We start from the raw sequence: 25,641 nt of genomic DNA, 5'->3' as shown, positions 1-25,641 counted from the left end.
ATTAGACATTTTTCCTCTCTAACTTATAATTCACTAAGTATTATAACAGGAAGGTTATGGAATTTTTCTGAGTTTATTAACTTTTAACATAGTAAAATATAACATGGAAAAAATGAAGACCCACATTTCATACATAAATGTCATTCAGGAGCCCTTTGTTAGTGAAAGATTACTGGGGATGTATGACAAACACACCACACAAAAAGGAATGGTGGAAGGCTGGATTTAACGTTTTAAGAGAAAAAATATGGAAGCTTTATTTATTTATTTATTTTTTTTCAACATTTATTTATTTTTGGGACAGAGAGAGACAGAGCATGAACGGGGGAGGGGCAGAGAGAGAGGGAGACACAGAATTGGAAACAGGCTCCAGGCTCTGAGCCATCAGCCCAGAGCCTGACGCGGGGCTCGAACTCCCGGACCGCGAGATCGTGACCTGGCTGAAGTCGGACGCTTAACCGACTGCACCACCCAGGTGCCCCTGAAAGTATGGAAGCTTTAAATTTAGTCACACAATCAGTTAAATTTAGGGATATGGGGATTAAACTTGCTTGGTTCAGTTCAGTAATGAATTATTGATGATCTCCTCTAAGCTGGACACTGAAGGTATACATAATGATGAATAAATATGGTATTTTTGTTTAAAACTAAACTATCATATCAAGTAAAGACACTTTGTATTATTAAACAAGATATTGATTGACTTTTTAAATTTATTGATTTGAAATTAATGAATTATTTGCTTGGATTCATCTTTCTTCTTTCCCCACTTACCCCCAAATATTTTAAGTGCAAAGGCATATCCATGCCTTCCTGAACGAGACGACTATTGGCATATATGAGCAAGGGTGATTTCATCTAAGGGATGATACTTGCATGCACTTTCTACAATAGAGCTATCCTTACACTTTTATTATTTTCTATTTAGTTAGGCTACCAACTCCAAATATGACATATTCTATTTCAACTCTCAGAAAGATGTCAGCAACCGTGCGTCTCCCTCTGAGTTTTCAAACAATGCTGCGGTATTCTCATTTCCCCGGTGTTCTGTGCTCAGTAATGAAGCCTCAGAATTCATTACATATGCACTTGCCATAGCCTTCTGGGGTAGAGTCTGCCAAATAGGTCCCTGGGAGATCAAGACCCATTCTCCATGCGTGTCATGGGGCTGTGCAGATGAGCTGGGGCACGTCTATATACACCAAGGCCCTGCTCAGTACAGCATGTGCCAGAACATACTGGGCAGGGAGCCATTCATAAACTCTTCGAAATCTTATCCAGACCAAAGGCACAGCGGCATTGTACTTGCTGCGCTCAGTACCACGGGGTTTTCAGCTGAATAAAAAGAAAATGAAATATATTCACAATGTCTTCCAAGTTATCCAGTAACCACAGTAACCTGGGTTTTCCCCAAATCTAGTCCACAACGTAGAGTGACCTGGCAGAAATAAATCATTCCCTCTCTGTTCAAGTGTAGTGAGCCATAAAGTGAGCAGAATAAATTTCGTTGGGGTAAAACCAATTAATCAGCAAACAATCAGCACGTATTTATTACACCACTCAGGAGCTAGTATTGAAAGTGGGATCGAGACCCAATATACAGAGCTGTATATGCAGACATACTAAAGAAGCGTATATTACAGTTCCTGTACTTAAAGAGTTCATTTGCTAACAGAGAAAAATTAAGGAGGTACACAGCTAAACATAAAGTTGTATCTCAGGCCAAGAGATCCAAAGAATACAAAGTTATGGAAAAGATTCATGGAAAAAGTAGACTTCCAAGGATATCACAATTCGAATATACATCATAATTAATAAAGTCTTGTAAAGTACTTTGAAATGTCTTTATTTGTGGCTATTACTATAATCATGTCATAAAAGAAGGTAATTTAAATCCTCAAGACTAATGTCTTACTCATAGTTGTAACCACACATTGTTTTTCTAGGCTTCAGTTTCCTGCACAAAAATATGAAAAAAAAAAAAAACTGTTGAGATCTACATTGTCCGATACAGTAGCCACCATCCTGTGTGGCTTTAAGTATTTGAAATGTGAATAGTTGGAAATGAGATGTGCTACAAGGGTAAAACACACACAGGATTTCAAAGACTTAGTATGAAAAAAAAGTAAATGTCTCATGAATTTTTAACATGAATTACATACTGAAATGATACTGTTTTAGTCATGTTTAGTTAAAACTAGATTATTCAAGTTAATTTTACCTGTTTATCTTTACTTTTTAATGTAATTTTTCATTATACTTTTTTACTAGAAGACTTAACAATATAGGTGTTAATACCTAACATTACACGCACATTACATTTCTATTAGACAGAACTTGCTATTTAAAATGTAGCCTATGAACAACAGCAGCAGCATCAACATCCCCCGGGAGCTTATTGGAAATACCTAATCTCAGGCCTCCATCCCAGACCTGCTGAATCAGAATCGGCAATTTAATGAGATCCTCAGTGGTTCTTATGAATGATAGAGTTTAGGAAGTGCTGATCTAGATACTTTTAAGGTGTTTCTTTTTCTGGATTCTATTTTTTTTATTTTATTTTTTCAAATAGGTGTTTTGAAGTCTTTTTGGCACACTAATCTACCATATATTAACTGCATAACCTAGGGAAGTTATTTAACATTCCTGAACCTCAATTTTTATAAAATGGATGTGATACCTCCAGCCCCACAATTTTTCTATAGGGGTTAAATGAGACACCAAGGGTGATACATTTATCCCTAGGAACCAATAAATTGGAGACATTTGTATACTATCAATAATAAAATTGAAAAATTATTCAATTTTTTTCTTTCTTATATTTTGGTACACTGTGCAATGGGCTAAAGATTGAAGGGCTGTTTTCATTTATTTTGCCAATTTTGTGTGTTTTTTTTTCTTTAACCCTAACTGTGTATAATATACTTACTTAATGTTCTGGTACAAATCTAAAGGAAAATATTAGAACTTTCAGGCTGACTTTTTAGAATTAAAATGTGACATAGCTAAATTATCCTGACTGGTTTTATAATTAATGTTGAAATTATTATATTTGTTAATCATTGAGCACTGAAAAAAGTGATGGCTTTATAAAGTGGGAAAAATCTTTTTATTTAGAATATTTTTAACTCTGGTGTGCCTGGATGGCTCCATCGGTTAAGCGTCCAACTTCAGCTCAGGTCATGATCTCATGGTTCGTGAGTTCGAGCCCCGCGTGGGGCTCTGGGCTGACAGCTGGAAGCCTGGAGCCTCCTTCGGATTTTGTGTCTCCCTCTTTCTCTGACCCTCCCCCGCTGTGCTCTGCTCTCTCTCTCTCTCTGTCAAAAATAAACATTAAAAAGAATTTTTTTAAAAGAATACTTTTAACTCTACTGTGGGATTGTCAATTTGCTAGAGGCAAAGGAACTAGTAAAATTTAAGTCTATTCCATAAGTAGAAGAGGTCATTGAAAATCCAGTCATTATTACAGTATACATGGATTATAATAAAGAGTCTAGGCCTGATTAGCTTTAAATGAGTTTAAATCAAAGGAACATGATTAGATCCTCATTAACATTTTCAATGATTGACGTTCAGTAAAAATGACCTTCACGGTTTGCATTGTTTAGTTATGTTGTAAGGATGACAAAGGGCAGGGCATCTTCTCTGAGTTGTGTGTGACTGCAGTGTGCATTTGGTCCAGCACTCTAACCCTAAGGGCGGAGACCAGATCCAGTCTAGACCCTGTGCTTAGGTATGTGGGCTGTGTAGATGAGGACCCAGAAGGTTTGATTCTCATGAGAAAGTGTTGAGAGTAAAAGAAATCTTTAGAGAAGCAGCCCCCTGATTTCATCAGTGATGATATTGATGATCAGAAGTTTTATGTAAAAGCACCCAGCCGAATGTCAGTCATGTACAGTGCATTTAAAATATCTTTGTGGAAAAGTTTCTCACTGATTCCATGGACTCTGTAGAGGAGATAATAGTGAAGGATGTTGAGATACAGGTGACACCTGTTGAGATACAGGTGACACCAATGAGATTTGGCCATGGTCTTCTCAACCAGAACAGGGAAGGCGTGTTTCAGCCTTTGCATGTGAGTTAATTGTGGTAAATACATAGTTGGCAATATTGGGTTCCTACCAGGATTATGACACAAGATTCTCAGAGAATGTGTGCTGACAATAAACTTGTACTTCCTGGAACTACAAAAACTAGAGACTGTCTTTACAATATTGTATAGTCTCCCTTCTCTTGGATTTATTCCTTTATTAGACATGCCTTTACAAAGCACCAACTATGTACATGGTACTTTGCTCGTCAAGAGGATGGTCCCAAGCTACATACACTTTGGACTTTGCATTGAAAGGAAATAATATTGACTAAATAATTCCTTTATTGCAGATTTTTACAAGGGAAATTTATGTATGCTATATATATTTTTTACCCCTCACTATAATAACAATAATGATCACAATAGTAATGGCTGCTAATATGCACTTTGTGCCAAGCACTATTAGGCATGTTATGTACATTAGCTGATTTAATCTCCAGAGTAAACCTTGGGGTGGTTATAATTTTTACAGAAATGGAAACTAAGGCACAGAAATGTTAAGTATCTTAATAAAATCCATAGAGTTAGAAAGTGGCAGAGCCTAGATTTAAACCTCCCTCCAAAGTTCATGCTCTTAAGCACCATGCATCTCCTGAAATGAGAACACTGAGGCTCAGCGACACTGATTCTGCTAAAACCACAGATATGGCAAATAGCAGAACTAAAATTTAAACCTCTATCTATGCGACCATAAAATTATACTCTTGACATTACATAAAATTGGCCTTAGTTTGGTGTTGAAGACCACGTATAAAACAATGATTGCCTAGTTTTTGAGGCCATAGGAAAGCAAAGAAAAGGAATGGCCTTATAGAGTTCATCTACTTCCTATTTTAGCTGTTCCACGTGGATCCTATCACACCGTACATCAAAGTCAGTGATTTACCCAAAGATTTGCTTGATTTTATCAAAAGGGGTCAAAGTAAGAACTTCACAGCAAGGCTTAAATGAAAATTCAGGTTTTCTTGCTCACTCATTCATTATTCAACGAGTTTTATTGACTACCCACCATGTGTAAGCCGTTTTGGTTACACCCTGAATAAAGATGTATGTCTCCTGCACTCACTTCTCCTGCAATCTGGCCCCATCCCTGGAATGAAATATTGTTCTCTGCAGAAAGCCTGGCTAAAGAAAATTCAACAGGCCACTTTCCTCTTAGAAATTGAAATTCTCAGATGTGGAAATTTCTATTCTATCGCCAGTAGCATCGTTTACACCCTCTGCCTTAGCAAGTCATTATGGATGTAAATAAATTTTTGATTCATGAAAAAATAGAAAAGGAAGAAAGATGAAGCTTTTGGAAAAGACTTGTCTTTGAACATCAGATTTCTTCCTTTAAAATAAGGTACTAGGAAAATAAAGAAGAAACAAAAAAGAATTAAAGAATAAATGAATAACACACACACAAAAATAAAATAAAACTTGGCACACCCCAAATATCTGCTGATTAAAATCTAAACTATGATTGAAAATGTTAGGTGGTTCACCAAAATGTTAAGAGCCATGCAATCTGTCAAATTTTTGAATGGAATTGAGGATACAGTAAACTTTGAACAAAGAATAAATTTTTCTTTGACAGCTTCATTAAGTCCTCTTTATTAAGTCAATGGTGTTTCAATTTACAGAAATCAACTGTGGCATTTGAAAGGTAGCTTCATAAAATATAAAAAACTGTTTTCTAAAAATACTGAGGATATAAACAAAATCCTATGTAAAGGCATGAGTTTGTTGTTGTTTTAATAAAAGCAAATCCAAAGTGAATACAAAATACAATAAAATAACTCATTACCAAATGTTTACTAATTCATCTGTAGGAAAAGATCTTTTATATGGAACGATATCAGAAACCACTCAGTAGTTGCTGCTGGAAATATCAAATTTTATGTTTACAACTCCTCTTTTCCTGTCTCATTTTTAAATGAAATCAGGTTAAACATATATTAAAAATAGAATTAAAATAGGGGCACCTGGGTGGCTCAGTCGGTTAGGCATCCAATTCTTGGTTTTTCCTCAGGTCATGATCTTGCAGTTTGTGAGTTCAAGCCCCATGTCCGGCTCTGTGCTGACAGTGCGGAGACTGCTTGGGATCCTCTCTCTCCCTCTCCCTGCCCCTCTCCTGCTCACTTTCTCTCTCTCTCCCTCAAAATAAATAAATAAACTTAAAAAATCAGAATTAAAATAGAAAAACCCTATGACTTTGTATGTTTGAAACATCATTCTGTACCACAGCTAGCATATCCTTTTCCCCATCCCAGGCTTCTGCTTCCCCAAATCCCTGCCCATCTCTCAGTAGTTTCAGGGGAAAATACAGTAAAATATATGCCCCAGAGCAATGAGAGCAAGCAGCTGTTTTTGTACTGTTGGGAGTACATTGGGGAGTGTTTTGATCTGACTCATATGAGGCATATTAAAAATTGCCATTTTAATCCGATTTCAGCATTAACAATTGTTCCTTCCCTTCTGCTGACATTGACTTTAAAGTTAGTATCAGTAAAAATGAGAACTAGAGACAGAGGTGGTTAGAGAGCAAATAGGGAGAATTATGTTAGTAAATCCTAAGAAAAGACTAAGTATAGTTGTGATAAGAAGGTATTTAAATTTAAAAAAAAAGGAAAAAAATGTCAGTCATTACTCATGCATGCCTCTGTGTGTGTGTGTGTGTGTGTGTGTGTACATATACATACACAAAGTTTACACAGCAAGGGAAATCTTTAAGGTAAGGATTTGGCTTTGACAATTAATCCCCAAGAAATATCCATTGAACATTTGTTGTGCATAAACAGGCACTGAGGAGAGCAGGTCTTATGAACAGGGAAAGCCTTGTGCAATGCTTACTTTGCGAGGTATTTCCTTGAGCCAAAATTTTGTGGTACTCAAAATATATAGGGAGATGTTAAATATCTTCTTGTGAAAACCAAACCCTGGAGAAAAGATCTTTTCTAAGTCTAACTGATGTTTATCTTCATTTGATCCTAAGCAAGTCTGCGTACTTTATGGGAAAACATGTCTCTGGCATGTTGAATTAGTTCATCGACAAGCTCTCCCTATAAGGATATGCTTGGGTTTGTTTGTTTTCCAAAATAAAATTCCTGCAGTGAAAATATGTTTGTGGATGATACTCCCCACCTCCCCCCCGCCTTTTTTTTTGTTATTGCTATTGCTATATTTTGTACTAATCTAGTGAATTTTCTATTAGGAATGCAAAACATAACAATAAGAGCTAACATTTATTGAGCACTTATGATATGTCCATCAACCATTTAAGCTAGTGAATCCTCACGAAAACAAAAACTTTAAGAAGTAAATTTTACTCTTTTCTCCTTTTTTTTTTTTTTTTTTTTGCAGCTGAGGAAACAGGCCGTGAGCTAGACTTAGTGTAGGTGTGTTTTACTTCAGGGACTTTGTTCCTCAGCACTACACTGTCCTCTTTGTGACAAATCTCCTATGGTTGGCTACTACAAAAGTTGCCAAACATATTGATAAAAAAAAAAACAAACACTTGACAAAAATTTCAGATTCTTGATGATGATTTTTAAATTAGAGAAACACTTGCCTGTTTCATAGGTAAGTGCATTAAAATCATCAAAAACAAAGGAACAAATATTATTTATAGTAATCTCTGGGAAACTAAAATGCTCTTCCCCGAAATCACCCTGTAGTGTTTCTTTGTTCTGAATAAATATATTCTTCCCTATAATTAAGCTAACTTACCAAAATGGCTGCTTTCCAAGTACATTGAATTATTAGAAAATACACCCACACATACACACACACATACACAATACATTTAATGCTTGGGCCTTCATCTCCTTTGAAACTGGTCAAATTAGTTTTTACTTCTCTGAAAAATATTTATATGTATATAAACATGTAAATTTATATATAATAATAGAGTGTATATATATATATATATATATAAGTATATACACACATATATATGTATAGATATACACAATACCAAAATAGCAAATACAATAAGAATTATGGTAACCATACAAATTTTCTTGTTTTCTCCTGAACAGAGATTTTCAAATTGCTATTCTCAGCCCCTAGGGCTCCTTGGAGTTGTCTTTAGAAAGGGCAGGAGGCTATGTGACTGGGCCACAAGGTCTCCTTCAACCTGAGCTGGTCCACATTACGATTTTGTATACTGGGATTACTCATATTTTCCTTGAAAGAGTACTGCTGTGCTTACAGAAAGAAAAGTCTGAAACCCACAATTCTAGAATTTCTTATAACAGCCAGTAGATGGCAAACTTTACTGCAAGGAAACAGTTTGGCAGACTATCTAAATTGGTCTGAAAATACCAATTGCACTTCATATCCAGTAGTTTCTTGCTCTGGATTTAAATTTTATATGAAAGTGGGGAACAAAATTCTCAATGGCCATTTCCCTGGGAATTAAACTCCTCCAATTGTAGTTTTAAGTATTTTTATAAGTTTTGTTCTTAAGGTATTATTACAACGAAAATTACTTCATTGTTGACTAAGTGTTCGCACAATATACTAGGCACAATACAATAATATATATAGATGACAGATTTTTTCAATTAGGTGCACAAAACTGGAATAATTATAACCCTTACTTCATGACTTCATTGGGCTATGCATAGTTTATTTTCATTTCTTTAATTGGCTATTTAGGTATTTTTAATAAGGCAGTAAATTGCAAGTCCTTTGTAAGTTTGAAAAATTATAATTTTCTTTTTGAGAGGCAGTTGTCTTTGCTTGTTTACTACAGTCCGCTCAAGTGTCAGTTAATAACGCCTAGGTCATAGGGGGCATTTCCAAGAGGTCCCATTAGCATCTTACCTATGAACACACCATAAACCCAGGAAGCAAGTGTGCAAACGGTGCCAATATTCCCATTCATCCTGGATGAGACCCAGGAAAAGCATGTGCTTGATAGATGATCTTGTCCAGAACGAGTACTGAAAACATAATTCAAGGTGTATGTGTGAACAAAGCGATGGGGGGTCAGTGTGCATGACCAAATTATAAATATCCATTTTTGCTTTTAAAAATATCTTTATCAAATGTATTCTGTAATACTTTAAAAGTCTCTAAGCGTTGTAAGGGAAACACTAGTCCACTTTTTGCCATCCCCATTCCTGCTTCTTACTCCTAATGTGCATTCTCCAGAAGCAACTACTTAAAACTCTTTCAGTTCTTTCTTACGGTTTTTATTCATATACTTGTAAATACTAGGCTGAGATTTTCCCTTGCTTTTGATACTGGCATAATCTATTGGAATCCTACTATGCTAAAAGTAGATTTAATTTTCCCGTAGTTTTCAACTACACACACACACACACACACACACACACACACACACACACACAGCTCCGCTGCTTTGGTTAAATCATGTATTATTATCATTATTGGTATCACAAAGAACTCTCTGCAGTTACACAGTATATTATGATTTCATTTCCCATTTTGTGCAACCTTTTCCCTAGAATTAATACTAGGAATTTTTTTTTTCAACGTTTATTTATTTTTGGGACAGAGAGAGACAGAGCATGAACGGGGGAGGGGCAGAGAGAGAGGGAGACACAGAATCGGAAACAGGCTCCAGGCTCTGAGCCATCAGCCCAGAGCCCGACGCGGGGCTCGAACTCACGGACCGCGAGATCGTGACCTGGCTGAAGTCGGACGCTTAACCGACTGCGCCACCCAGGCGCCCCAATACTAGGAATATTTTTAAAAAGAGTTTAGTTTTCCATTACTTCTCTATATGGTACTCTGCATTTTCCTTCTTGGAGCTCTGCTTTCTCTTTCAGCACTGGTTAATCTCTACGCTGGTAGCATACCTGTAGTACAGCAGGCAATTTTCAGTAAAATGTTCTGTTTCTTTATTAGAACGCTTGTATGCTAGATTCCATGTCTCTTTCTTGATTTACACTCCCACTTTCACGGAACCTATCTTCTAGAATCTTCCTGAAAAGCGAGTGTGTGAGGTGAAAATTTGAATTTCTGAATCTCTGTAAATATTTTTCTTCTCCCTTAACATTTGGTTGACAGTTTAGCTGGGCATAGAATTCTAATTTAGAAATTATTTTCTTTCAGGATTTTTAAGGCATGTTTCTAATGTCCCCTGGCTTCCAATGTTTCTGCTGATAAATCAGATGTTATTCTGATTTCTGATGCTTTGTAAATGAGTTATTCTCTGTTCCACCTCAGAAAAATGATGAGGTTTGCTGTGGATTTTTTAAAAATTATTTTCCTACAGCACTTAGTAGAAACTTTAAATCTATACACCTGTTTTTAATTATGGCAACAATTTCTGTATTTCTGGCATAATTTTAAATTCCTTCTCCCTCCTCTCCTTGCCTCCTTCCCCCTCCCACCCCATTTCCTTTCTTCTCTTATTTTGTTTTTCTTTTTTAATATTTTTAATGTTTATTTTTGAGAGATAGAGAGATAAGGCACAAGCAGGGGAAGGCAGAGAGAGAGGGAGACAGACTCTGAAGCAGGCTCCAGGCTCTGAGCTCGAACCCACGAACTGTGAGATCATGGCCTGTGCCGAAGTCGGATGCTCAGCCGACTGAGCCACCCAGGCACCCCTGTTCTCTTATTTTGAAACTCCTCCTTGAGTCGCTCTCTGGTTCCCTGTTGCTTCTACCTCCCCTTTCCAATCTGTAAGTATTTTTTTTCCAGCATCTGGTAGATTTTCCTCAAAATTACCTTTCAAGTAACTCAACTGGATTTTTCATTTCTACTACTGTATTTTTAATTGTAAAGACCTCTTTTGTTATCTAGAAGTTTATTCTAATAACTTCCTATACTTATTTCATTGCCGCAATATCCTCACTTAACTCTTTGAATATGTTAAACCTCAAAGTTTCATGATTTTTTGTCCACTCCCTAAATTGTCTTTGTCTCATCCAATTTACTTAAAAAATATTTTTTTTTGTGTGTGTTCTGTTCTTAGTGTTTTATCTTAAAGGGTTTTCTCCATCTGGTAATCTCATAAAAATATGTTTATATTAAATAAAGAGGTACTACTGTTTCTTAAGCTGATTAGTGGATACAAGGATGTTTGTTTATCATTATTTAAAGTATAATTGTAATAACATTTAAAGTATAATTAAAGGATAGCAATTCCCTATATGCATATATACACTTTACATATACTCATATATGTATTTGTTTAAAAAGAGCTATTGGAAAGTTCTTTTATTTCATGTTACAGGACTTTCTAGCTTACTAAATTTATTCTAGAGTGATTGGCCTGGCTCATTTCAATGGGGACACCCAATACCAATATCTGTAAGTATTTTCTTTTGGGCTCATCAAGAGAAATAATTATTTCCTGCTTAGGGAGTAAATCTGGCTGCTGGCATTTTTAGAACTGAATTAGAAATGAGGATGGGGAGGGTCTCACAATTCTGTATGTAGATATTCACTTCCCCCCCTTTTTATCAGACCAGAGCCAGCCACTCCCACATCACCAGCACTTGTGCCTTTGGCTTTGAATCGCCTTCATGGGGGAAGGGCAGTCATGTAGTTTCCTGGGATGAAAGATGGAACATGGGAATCTAACTGTACTTTTGGTAAGTTTTCCAAACAACCTTCCCATTTTCAGCACCACTTGAGTACTTGGAACCCCTAATTCCTGAAACTTTCTGGGGTTCCGCAGCATCAACTGGCTTGCTTCTGGGATTCTCTCACCTGGGATTTGCTTATTCTGGTATACTAAGTCTATTCCAACTCATCCATCTACAGACGAGCTTCCACTTATATGTATGAGTGTATGTATATGTGTATTTATTGCTGTCCCCTCAACCTTCCTTCTGGATCTTGTGAGTATGACGATTTCATTCCTCCTTGTCCTTTTTTGTTTCCCCTAGGACTGTTTCTATGTGTTATTTATTGAGGTATAATTTACATACAATAAAATTCACCCAATTTCAGTGGCAAACACATATGGTCAATAGCTATTACTACAATCATGATATAGAATGTTTCCACAGAAACTCTTTACAATTAGTTTCCTTCACCCACCTCCATTCCCTGGTGACCACTGAGCTGCTTTCCATCCTTATAACTTTGCCTTCTCTAAAATGTCTAAATGTCTCATAAAATTGAATCATCCAGCAGATAGTCTTTGTGTCTGGTTTCTCTTAATTAACGTAATACTTTAGAGATTCCTCCATGTTGTTCACTGGGTCAGTAATTTGCCCATTTTATTCCTGAGTAGTAGTCCAATGTGTGATATATTAAAATTTACTTACCAACTGATGAACATTTGGGGTTTTTCCAGTGTCAGCCATTATGAATAAAGCTGCTATGAATTTTGCAAGCAAGGTTTTGTGTGGATATTATGTGTTCATTTTCTTGGGGGAAATACCTAGGTGTGGGATTCCTGAATAAGTGTATGTTTAAATTAATAAGACACGTTGAAACTTTTTTCCAAAGTGGCTATGCCATTTTGTATTCCCTCCAGCCACATATGAGATATGTGACTGATAGAGCAGTACAACAACAGTAAAAATAGTCTTTTAAGGTATGATGCATTACTAAAGATAAAAAGGATATTTTATGCCTATGAGGGTCAAGCCAGCAGGACAATGTAACCATGTTAAATTTCTATGACACAGGAATATAGTTTCAGAATATAGAAGTGAAAACTGTCAGAACTAAAATGAGAAATAGAAAAATTCATATTCACTGTCAGAGATTTCAATGCATCAGTCTCAACGAAGAGAAGCAGAAAAAGCCCCAACGTTATAGAAGTTCTGAATAACACAGTTAGCAATTTGATATAATTGAGTTTTACAGATTTTCCATAGTTCAAAGAAGAAAGAAATCACCATGAAAATCGGAAAATATTTTTATTTGAATAACATTGAAAAGAAATCACACGAAATGCAGTAAAGCGGTGCTTACACAGAAATTTTGTCTTAAATTAATAAATTAGAAAGAATGCCTGAAAAAGTAAATAACAAGCTAAACTGCTTAATTCTTAGTAGAATTAAGAAAATAAAAATGTAAAAGCAGAAATCTAGGACAGAAAACAAGATCTTCTGGAGAAACTATACAAAGTCAAAGGCCAATATTTGAAAACACTAATATAACTGGTAACACACAGGCAAGAATGATTAGTTACTGAGAGACAGAGACAGAGACAGAGACAGAGAGACAGAGAGGACTTGAATAAGACTTCCATTTTTTCCACACCCTGTGAGCACCTAGTAATGCCAATTTTTGCCACTTGCTCTTTCTAGTGGGTAAGTAGTGATACTGTTTTTAATTTCTGTTTCCCTGATGGCAAATAATGTTGAGTATTTTTCAATGTGCTTATTTGTTATCCCTTCATGTCTTTCATGAATTTTGGAAAGGAACAGAATAAAACACTTAATGCGAATATCATCATGTTTACATCAGAAACCCTACCCAGTAAGTATCCTAACTTCCAAAACAATACAGCAAAAAGAAATGGACTTTAGAACCAAACAAATCAGAGATTCAAATCCTTCCTCTCTTTGACACCATCCAAATGACTTAGTCCTTACAAAGCTTAGCTTTCCATCTGTAAAATGCTTTACACAAATATTGTTAGAAATCTATTTTAAAAGTTGCATTGGAAAGGCATTGGGTATAAATGCCAATTTCCTTCTCTGTCTTCCCACACTAATTCTTTATTTCATGGCTTCAGTGATAATGCTTGATGATTAATGAAGGAAACAACCATCAGCATCACCATCACCACTAACAAAATAAACAAAACAAAAATAAATGGAAAACCAAATTTCATCAATGCCTTCCCTTGCTGGTGCAGTTAAGAGGACAGCTGGAGTATTCAACTGAGTTTTTTCAGCTTGGACACAAGAACTTTAAATGCTTCCAAAAGTTTGAACTTATTAAATATTTCTTCATATCCCTCCCCATTTCCTGCCCCACACCCTCTCACAATTTTCTTAGTATTGCCAAGAATGCCAATACCCCTCATGCGTTAGTTCTTTTGTGTGCAAATAATATCTTTCCTCCCCTTGCATTCATTAAAAAAAAAAAACAAAAAAACCCATCTCAAGTACCTTTTCTTCAGTGAGGCTTTTCCTGGTATGCTTTCCCTGACACATGTGATTTCACAGCACCCTTCCATGTTTCGGTTGTGACATGTTCCCCCTTCCTTCCAATATGTATGGACACATGTTACGTGATGAGTAATATTGCAGACCCAGGAAATACAGACAAGGTTTCCTCCTTTCCTCCAAAGAACTAACATTCTAATGAAGAAAACAGAAAACAAACATATACAGAAAAAAATAACAGCATATGTAACATAGCAAATAAAACAACAAAATTTAGAAAAGGAGTTCAGAGAAAGTTCTCAGGAAGTGACACTGCAGCTAAGACATGGCATTTGAAGATGTGATAGGAAACCCAGCATCTGAAAAAAACAAAAAGACTAAAACTAAAGTAAAAGGATGATTAGTTGAGTTTTCTCATAGGGAGTAGAAAATGTTGGCTCTCTGATCAACCCTCCTGATAATATATAAGCATATGTTAATTTCTTTCTTTCTTTCTTTCTTTCTTTCTTTCTTTCTTTCTTTCTTTCTTTCTTTCTCTTCTTCTTCTTCTTCTTCTTCTTCTTCTTCTTCTTCTTCACTGTTTATTTATTTTTGAGAGAGAGATGGAGACAGAGTGAGAGCAGGGGAGGGCAGAGAGACAGGGAGACACAGAATGTGAAGTAAGCCCCCAGGCTCTGAACTGTCTGCACAGAGCCCAATGTGGGGCTCAAACTCACCAACGGTGAGATCATGACCTGAGCCGAAGTCAGACGCTCAACTGACTGAGCCACCCAGGTGCCCTTATAAGCATATGTTAACTTTCTATGTGTAGGCACTGGAGGAAAATTGTTGGCTGCCAGAAAGACTCCAGAGAAGATAATTATGAAAATATTCTCAATCTTGTACGACACACCAGTCCATCATTTCTTTTAAGTATCTTCTCATCACCCTGCTTGTGGCCACACCAGGTTACAAGAATCACCTCTTCTTTTGCAGGAAGAGAGGGAAAAGATTTGTCATTACATATTTCTCAAAGTTTGCACACTATTTTCTCCCAACAACAGTTGATTTATGTCTCATATCCTAAGAGCAAACTCCCCGTTTTGTAACTTTTTTTTATTACAAGCCTGTACTGTTGCCACTCTTATATTTGCGAGCAATACTGAGAGAAAGAAAGTAAAAATAAGAGAATGATATAGTAGATGAATCCACATGCAAGACAGTGTTTCATGGGAAAATACAATTGAGTTGAGAAATCATAAGGCTTCTCAGTATACACGATTGAGAAAATAACTATGCTGTGATCATAATCTATGCATATTTGGGGACAACCTATATGCATATACATAGCTAATGAGTTTGTCAACAAATTAAAGAATTATTGTTTTTCTGTTGGTTATTATTCCAATTAGAATTTCAAAAAAATGTATCCCTAGAACAGAGACGCATATAAAAACACAAGTCCATAGGAAAATAAAAGTGCATGAACTTGACTACATCTGTTTCCTTGCAGAGGGATTTATTTAATCTGTCATCTGTAAACTGTACATAGTAACACTGTGTTGCTATGAGGGTTAGAATAATATATGTGAAATACCTGGCAAGCCTTCAATAAATAGTTGGCCTTCTATCCTCTTTTAGTATTTTCATCTTCCTATGCTTTTCTTTTTAGAATACAAAGGGTAACTGTGACAAAGCAGTCATAAACTGAGTCATTCATTTGAATATTAGTTTTAGTTAGGCAATATATTCAGAGACAATTTTGTACGTCATTTCCCAGTATATTCCAGGATGCTCCACGGGAGAATGTGAATTTCAAAAATGTGTGTGTGTGAGACAACTTAACAGTTGCTTCAATGCATTCCATTGCTCACTTGGCCCCAAGAAAGGGAAGTGGAGGAAAAGCAAAGAATCTGAAACCAGCTACTTTTGTTTCTCATTACCAACTATATGACAAACCATCATTAATGAAAGACCTCATCATTGGACATCATTTGCTAAAACTCATCATTAGAATGCAGCCAACTGTATTTCATTAATGAGTTTCTTTGAGATGCGTGGAAGCAGAAAGAAGATCTTTATTTTTACCCTCAGCCATTTATTTGTAAACATCTTGACATCTTTTATTTCCTTCTAGATTCCTCTGGCAATAAAAATGACACCAGGTGCCTTGCAAGTTCTTGCCGAAACAATTCTACATGCAGTAATACTTCAAAGGACAACAGTTGCCACTGTTCGGACACAGCGATTGATTTGGACAAAGACTGTGACAACACGAAAGACCCATGCTTCTCCAATCCCTGTCAAGGAAATGCCACGTGTGTGAATACCCCAGGAGAAAGGAGCTTTCTCTGCAAATGTCCTCCTGGTTTTAGTGGGACAACCTGTGAAACTGCCATTGTTTTCTGTGGCACAAGCTCCTGCCAACACGGAGGTGTTTGCCATCAGGACCCTGTTCACCCCGTCTGCATCTGCCCAGAAGGATATGCTGGAAGATTCTGTGAAAAGGGTCATGATCCGTGTGCTTCCAGCCCTTGCCACAACGGAGCCGTGTGCCAGGATGGGATGGATGGCTATTCCTGCTTCTGTGTCCCAGGGTATCAGGGCAGGCACTGTGAGCTGGAAGTGGATGAATGTGTCTCAGATCCCTGCAAGAATGAAGCTACATGCCTCAATGAGATAGGAAGATACACTTGTATCTGCCCCCATGATTATTCTGGTAAGTGCTATCACGTTTGAATACCAGAGGACGTAATCAGCTTTCCCTTTCTTTAATATGACAGAAGCAGAGGTGACTTTTTGTCTTAGCCGCTTGTTTATGAATATGGTCTTGGCAGGAATTAGAAAGCATCCTAGACTACTAAAAGTCCACTGGGCTTAACCATTTGCCAGATGTCACTGTTGTCGTTTTAAACAGAGCCCTTACATTATTTAAATCTGAAGTTCAGTCTAGAATTAGTGGGCCCTATGAGGCCTAGCTTTCCAGGTCAGGGCACTTCAAGTTTCGTCAAGAGAAGATTCCTTTTGTCTTAGCTAAAGTGTGCCTATCAGCTAATGTCCAAAGCCTGACATTGGAGCCAACCGGGAAAGCAGGCCATGGACGGATACATGTTAGTGGGTTCTAAGGTGTGATCAACAGATCAGTGATGGCAAGGCTGATGTAATATGGTAAATGAGTTAAACCACAATTTTATTAATAAAGAAGTCACTTCTTGTTTAATTTCTTGGAAACAGTAAATAATAGTACCTCATAGCTATTCACCAAGTTTCTGTTGAGGTGGTATTTCAGTACAGAGTAACGAGTTGACCATTCATTCCCTAAAAGGTTACATGTTATTTATTACCTTCTCTGATCCCTATCCTCCAGAACCAGTTACCCATTTAGGTCATTTCTTCATGGTGACCATCTCTGATGCACTGTTTCACTCTCTGGATTCTCTACACTAATCCATGCTTTCTCCCATTCATTCATTCTGACTTCTGCTCGCCACTTTCCTGTGCTTCCTGACTCACCTCGTTGTGACATTTTTCACATTTTAATGCCACATTTCCCTTATCGCTTGCCACTTTTATAACCTCCCATGGTACTTGAATTTCAACTTGCCTTCTCTCAACGCTTTCACGCTTACTTCTTTTTCTTGTCATTCTTTTTCCATGTATGTTAAGTAATATAATTATTTGTAAAGTATTTCTCTTCAAAATGTATACCAGTATGTCATTTTTCTAATATTACACATTCTGGAAACATCTCTTATAAAATAGCCATTTCCCTAGTTGCTCTGACGTGAAATTTGCTCCCTTTCCCTCAATCCTCACCTAAAACGAATATTCAAAATCTATCTGGACATCCAACATGTCTTCCAAATTGAGCTTATCCACTCTGTTACCAGTACCTTGGCTCATGTCCTCATCATCTTGTGTATACTTACTATACAACCTCCTAGATTCTATTTCCAGCCTCTGCCTTCTCCAGGTTGTTCTGAACAGTGCCTCTGAAATCATCCTTCTACAATAGATCCGAGTGTGCCATTCCCTTCTGAAGAAACCTGAGAGCTTCCCACCACACGAGAATAATTTTCACGTCTCATTAAAAACCCTCCACAATTTGTCCCTTACATTGTAATCGTATCTCCACACCTCCTTCCACCAGAGCATTCCATTTCCTGAATTGTCTTCATCTTCTGTTCAAATGGTTTCCCTCCCTCCCTCCCTCAATTCAGTGTCTACTCTGTGACGTTCTGTACTTTCAGTACTTCATTCGACTCTCGCCTAACTCAAGAAGCATTTCTGATTTACCATCTGCTGAAATAACACTTTTAACTTCAATAGTAATTATTTATCACTTCCGTAGTGGTTTGCGCCTCTATTCGTGAACTTTGTCCTGTTCTTCAGAGATCTGTGTTTTTGTCTCGTCCCACTGAAGTATTACTTCCTAAAGGACAGAAGTCATGTATTATGTTTATGCTTTAACTCATCAGTCCTTTTTGGGTATTTATTATATGTCAGTCATTGTATTAAGAGAAGGCACTATTCCCAAAGTGCCCAGCATAGCCAATAATGGCTGCTTAATAAACTGTTACGGAATTGTTTTAATTTTCTAAATTTTTCCATATATTTCTGGACATCCTGTGTGGTAATGAAACTGAGGTAAACATATTAAGAGTTTACTTTCTCTATGCTTTTGTTGGTAGAATGCTGTGTTAAGTGGAAAATTATTTTATTGATTGCCTTTAATTACAGTACTAAGCTAAAAGTTATGAGGAACAGTAAAGGGGGTTATAAGACAGTACTCATACGTGAAAAGCTCCTTATCTATATGCCACATCATCATGTCTATTTTTTTAAAACTGAGTTACAGCAATTGAATTTCAATGTTTAAAAATTTTGATTAAAAAAAATAAACTTTTGTGGGGCTGGTGTGGGATTGCTTTTGTTTATAATGGACACATTTAAAACCCACTATGGTTTAATTAAGATAGTATCTTCTATTTCCTGCTGCTAGTACAATATTGCGAATGACTGAAAGAAGCAGACATGAGATCAAAGAAATGTTTCAGCCATTTTAGCTACAGTGTTCTTAAATAGTCTCATAATGGCAAAACACAGCTTGAGAAATGATGTTTTACAAGGTATGTTTTTATTTTTTACATTTCAATTAATTGGATTGTAATGAATCCTTTCAGTGGCATAAATTTAGGCATAAAAGATGTCAAGAGTATATTCCAAATGGGAAATATAGTAAAATTCCATTATAAGACATTTTACTCTACAACGAATTAATTTATACTGTGGATAAATCGTATCCCTGCTGGGCCCCATGAAAATGAATGCCTTTTTCTCACCATAACGTTAGCTCAAAGCCCACAATGAGGTCACCTCCCTTGTCCAAACCCTGGTATAAGAGAGTTGTTCCCTATTTGACTACGTTCTTCTCTTGCCCTCTAAGAAATCAACTAACTTTTATTATTTTAGCTCTGTTGACATAAATATAACTTGCTTGCAGAGTTTAAGTGACAGACTCATCAGGCAGTAAGAATTATGTCTGATATTAGCTGGTTAGGCTTATTCGGACACAAAGGTGTGATTTTCGTCTTGATCACCAATCTCCACAAGTAAAATAGCCTGCATTCTGGGAGCTCATCAGTGGTTCCCAGCCCTGACTAGACATTAGCTATTACCCAGGGAGATCTGAAACAAAGATGCTCAGATTCCACCTTCAGAGAGTCAAATTTAATTGACGATTCTAATGTATAGGTAGGGCTGGGAGCCAGGAGTTTGGTTTATGTGAACTTAATTTAGAAACTTTTCTTGCAATATCCCATCATTTAGACCCACAAGGAGGCTTGCTTTGCTTCAGCGCTATCCCATGGCGACCAGTGTTTGTGGTAATGAATGAGGAACCCAAAGAAGGTCTATAGGACCAAGGCCAATTAATGAGAAACCCAAAGAAGGTCTCTAGGACCAAGGGAAAAGCTGGAGTTGGGAAGGGAAGAAGACTATTAGTAATCAGCATGGATGCCTAGATGCTCTGCCTGAACCCAGACCTCCCAATGAATCCTGGAAACTACTATAATAACCCAGCTGCCGTGTGCTACATCCAAATTTAGAGGATCATAAAGAACCTGGCTTACAGGAAAAAGCCTGTGCTCCTCAGTGCAGCAAAGTAAGAAAACATAATAAATTTTAAAAGACAGAGAGAGGGAGAAGAGGGAAAAGAGCAGTAGCCCGCGGAGAGGGGGTTCACACTGCGGGAATCCTTCTCTGTGCACGCCACTGTGCTTCCTACGTGGTGATTCATGAACTGCAGAAATAGGCTCAGAGAGAGGCAGAGCTGGTGAGAAAATGCCAGGCATAAGCAAAAACTCCAACTTAAGCAGCAAGGAAGCAGCTGCAGACTTTTTGAATGGAAAGAATACATGAGCTCGTAGCTGCTTTTAGTTCAAGTTTATGCAGTGTACCGTTGTTTCACTGAGGGCTTTCTTAAAATTAGCAGATTGACAAATGAACAGTTTTCATGTTAAGGTGCCTGAAGCATGAGAAAAATGGGGCTACAAGAGGGCAGGATCAGGCCAATCTGATGCATGATGAAGCAAAACAGTGTGGGAAAATATCTTATTTCCTTCATTAAAAAATAGGTCTTTGGCACAAAAATAATCTTTTGGAAAATAAGAAAACACCATTAAATTTACTTATTGATTGCAAGATGCATCTTTATTTCAAGGATGACAACATACGAAAAATTCATTTTATATTCATGAAAATGTGTTAGTGTATGGAGACTAGTTAGAAGACTAGTTAGCACATGGAGAGACTACTCAGTTAGAAACCCATCCAGACCAGGGATAAGACATTAGGACCTGGCCAGGAAGAGTGACTGCAGGATGAATGGGAAGGTAGGTGTAGGGCTCACTAAGAAGACGGCTCACTTGGCATTTATTAAAGCCAGAATATTTCCAAGCTTATTTTATCCAAGCAAAACTTGAAATCTCTAACATGAAAAATAAGAATTCATTAAAAGTCCAATTGCCTATTCCAGCTCAATAAACTTATTTCTATCAGTGGTTCTCAAACTTTTAGCATGCATCAGACTCACCCAGAGAGCTTATTATAATACAGGTTCTGGGGCACCTGGGTGGTTCAGTCAGTTAAGCATCTGACTCTTGATTTCAACTCAGGTCATGGTCTCACAGTTCTTGGGATTGAGCCCCACACCAGGCTGACAGTGCAGAGCCTTCTTGGGATTCTCTCTCCCTTTCTCTCTGCCCCTCTCACTGCCCACCCCCATCAAAAATAAATAGATAAAGTTTAAAAATACAGTTTCTGATTCAGTAGATTTGTGGTGGGGTCCGTGCATTTTTAACAAGTTCCCATGCAATACTGATGCTGATCTTCTGCTGGTTTGGGGACCACACTTTGAGAAACCACTGATGTAGACAATTATGTGCATTTTCATGTGACAACACAAAGGTGTCTGTGTGTGTGTGTATGTGTGCAGTATTTTTTGCTAGTAACAGTCCTGGATAGATGATATGGATAAAAATAAGTATCTGTTGAGGGGCGCTTGGGCGGCTTATAGGTTGAGCATCTGACTTCAGCTCAGGTCATGATCTCACAGTTCGTGTTTTCGAGCCCTGCTTTGGGCTCAGAGCCTGGAGTCTGCTTCGGATTCTGTGTCTCCCTCTCTCTCTGCCCCTCCCTGGCTTACACTCTGTCTCTCTCCCTCTCAAAAATAAATAAATATTAAAAGAATAAAAAATAAATAAGTATCTGTTGAATTCACCCAGCCATTAATGTTGTCAAAACATACAGACACCCGTATACACTCAGGTGTGTATATAGATTGAGTTCCTGCAACGTGCCAAGCATTGTTATAGGCTCTGTAAATATAAGAATAAAGAGGTGATGAAAAAGTCCTCTTCCATCTTAGAGGGAAGAGACAGACATGTATAAAATAGTAATAAATAAAATACATAGTAGGTTAGGTGGTGATAAGCACAGTAGAGAAAAGTAAAACAAATAAGGGGAATTAGGAACTGAACTTCAGGTACAATGACCAGGGAAGGCTCTACTAAGAAGGTTACACATGAATAAAATTCTAGATAGGTAAGGAAGGGAGTTAGCCAATGTCTTGTGGAATAGCATCCAGGCAGAGGAACAGCAGATGTGAAGGCCCTTAGGTAAAGAGTACTGGAAAGTCTGACAAGCAGCAATGAAGCTGATGTGACAGGAATGGAGCGAGCAAGGAGAAGACATAATAGGGTCAGACTATTGGGGCTTGTGGGCGGCTGGAAGGACTTTCTCTCTTGTTCTTAATAAGATGGGAAGTTGTTGGATAGTTTTGAGCAGAGGACTGGAATGATTTGACTTACATTTTAAGAAAATCACTCTCCTTGTTATGTTGAGTATATACTGAAGGGGGTTGTTAGGGTAGCATCAGAGCGCCCAATAATACAATAGTCCAAGTGAATGGACTATTATTACATGGGAAAGAACAAAATAAAAGTATCAAGTGTTAACACCTTTCCCCCCTTTAACATTTAATTAAGATGGGAATGAACACAGAAGGATCATGATCATGCAAAGAAAACGTGAGCATACCTTCCCTGACCTGCTCTCTATTGCCCTCTGGTGGGAGGTCTAGATTATTCAGGACAGGTCTATTCAGAATAGTTCCAACAACAGTGTTCCTCAGTAGTTTGTATCAACCATATTTTCATACAGTCTTTCACAGGCACACTTGAAACTTATTCTACGCCTTTGAATTACATATAAATTACTCATTTATAATTTCCTATCAGACCTTCTTCTATTAGTAACTTTTTATATTCTTCTCTGTGCCTTCTCCAATATTCCTCATCCATTCTGACAGACTAACAGGTATGAACTCTGACAGTCATTGGCACTAACCCTGCCATTACAGTAGCATTTATCAAAAGCACAATTTGAATTTCAGGCAATGAGGAGATTTGAATCTAGGCTTAATGTTCTATCTTCTCTAAATATATTTTTGATCAATTAAATACTTTTTTAATACCATTTTTCTATGACAATTCATATAGATAACTTAATGGTGATGAAAATAATTTGGGGGAAATAAAAGTATTGTGTATCATAAAATATAAGCTTTTTCAAGAGAAAAATTGTTATTATCATTATGATTACCATTATTATTGAAAGTTTTTGCTGATTACAAAGTTAACAAATAAACCATTTGATGAACTTAAGTCAATTTATTGGGAATAATTATTAACAGTCCATATTTATATAAAGATATACAATATGTAAGACATGAATTTTTTTAAATCTTTTTAATGTTTATTTTTGAGAGAGAAAGAAAGAGACAGAGAGCAAGCCAGGGAGGGGCAGAAAGAGGGAGACACAGAATCCAAAGCAGGCTCCAGGCTCTGAGCTGTCAACACAGAGCCCGACACGGGGCTCAAACTCACAGACCATGAGATCATGACCTGAACCGAAGTCGGACACTTAACCAGCTGAGCTACCCAGGCTCCCCCGCTGTAAGACCTGAGTTTAAAGGACACTTAAATATTGTTTCTGTGAGCATCTATCTAAATACCTCACATTTTACTCACCACATAATATATATATTCATAACAAATATCTTTCACACCCAAAAGGCAAATAATGGGTAGCAGGCAAAAGAAAACATTTGGATTTCATGGGTTGTATCTTCATGTTATCAAAGGAAAATGACTGTTCTTCTATATGCTCTTAATGATGAAACTGATCATTTCTGTAGTGTCATATAAAAGAAAATTCACACGTATTCTGGCTTTTGCTCAGAACTAGAGCCATCTGAAACAGTTTTATGAAGAAATGAAGTTTCTGGCTTCGACAAGCGTTTGTTGAATGAGCGCACAAAGTAACAAATACTATTCACTCAGCAAATATTCAGGACATGCTTCCTTGGCACTGGACATTGTGCCAGACCACGGAGACATAAAAATGACGAGGACAAAATTTATCCCTGACGAAATACTCACAGTTTACCCTGGGAGAAGGCAGGCAAACAAAACTTACAATCGCTCTCTGACCAGAATGCTGACGCAGCACAAAGAAAGGAGCCAATGACGCTGCTTTGGATCAGGAAAATCTTCACAGAAAAGGTGGCCTACGAGCAGAGCAGAGCAGCAATGCATTTCGTTCAGGATGTTCAACTGAAACTTCGGCCCTCTGACTACTTTTATTAGTACTTTTATTGTATGAATAAGAACGAGCTGAAGAGCAAGGGAGAAGGACTGCAGAGGGTTTACAAGGGGTGAATGTCTCTTCTGTCATCTTTGCTTTGACGGCTGGTTTGTGGTTTAGCGAGTAGCTGTGAATGGCGTGCTCCATTTTAAACCCCCTCTGTCTGACTACTGCTCTTAGTGATTTCCTAGCCATCAGCAGGGTGGGTGTGTGGGTCTGAGTGAGGAGGGGATGAGCCAAAATATATGTAGTAATATGAAGAATGGGTGTAGTGGAAAGGCTGTGGAATTTGAGAGCAGAAGACAGGGCTCCCAGTCCCAGCTTTGATGTGTTCTAGTGGTTTCTAAGAAAGTGCTTTGATATTGATAAATAGTTCTGAGCTTCTGGGTCCTCACTCTAACATACAGGCATAATATCAACTAACTCTCAGGGTCACGGTGGCAATGAAATGATTTACTGAAAGTTTTCCCATAAACTATGAAGCCATGAAAATGCGGGCTGTCACTATTTTAATATCTTCAAATATTGCTGCTAGTATAAATGCTAGCGTTTAACAATCTTTACCTATACTTTTTATAGGTATCCTTTTCTTATACTGAATTGCTTTCTTTTTGGAATATATTAGAACCATACTCAGTAACAGATTAACTGAGATCATAATCTCTGTGCTCTATTTACATGTTTAAATGGGAAGGTTGCCATATGTGTAGGCAAGGATTTAATTTCTGAAGCCACCATATCATAAAACCAAGAAGTTAAGAATGTATTAATACTATAACATTTCAAATATTCAGGAATGACAATTATCCTAATAAACAAAAGCACAAGAAAGATATTTGTTGTGATTAAAACATTATAATGACAGAAGTGTGAAATGTAGAACATTGGCATAGTTAGCACAAAATGCAACTATTACGATTTTCCTATTATGATCCCAAGGAACTTCAAAATTAAGCAAGATAGAAACCATTTATAAAAGTAAGAGTGTTTTTCAAACATAGCATCTTGGAGACTTTGAAATGAGTTACTCCTAATTAAGCTTTATATATATCTTACCAATGTTACATACTAAAAATACACAGATACATACATATTAAATATAGGCTACTATTGAGGAAGTCATGCATATTAACTAGGAATATATTTTATTTATTTATTTACTTTTGAGAGAGAGAGAGCGCGCGCCAGTGAGCGAGGGGCAGAAAGAGAGAGAATCACATGAGGGGCAGAGAGAGAGGGAGACCGAGAGAATCCTGGGCAGGGCTCAGGTTCACCCATATGGGGCTCCAACTCATGAACCGTGAGACCCTAAGTAGGATACCCAAC

At 37.2% G+C, this 25,641-nt stretch overlaps 1 protein-coding gene across 1 annotated transcript in view; it reads left to right on the top strand.

Annotated features, from left to right (window-relative positions):
- The window catches only part of CRB1 (crumbs cell polarity complex component 1), a 209,622-nt gene that overhangs the window by 48,523 nt on the left and 135,458 nt on the right, over nucleotides 1-25,641 (top strand). The window contains exon 2 of the mRNA XM_047076412.1: nucleotides 16,247-16,828. Coding sequence (XP_046932368.1) covers nucleotides 16,247-16,828 — 582 coding nt within the window. The remainder of the gene's footprint in view (nucleotides 1-16,246; nucleotides 16,829-25,641) is intronic.

This window comes from Lynx rufus, unplaced genomic scaffold (genome assembly GCF_022079265.1).
Source record: "Lynx rufus isolate CCGP_SWC_20201006 ecotype Redwood Valley unplaced genomic scaffold, mLynRuf1.p SCAF_15, whole genome shotgun sequence".
Classification (NCBI taxonomy): Eukaryota; Metazoa; Chordata; class Mammalia; order Carnivora; family Felidae; genus Lynx; species Lynx rufus.
Note: the sequence above shows the minus strand (reverse complement) of the source record. Positions and strands in the feature narration are given on the sequence as shown.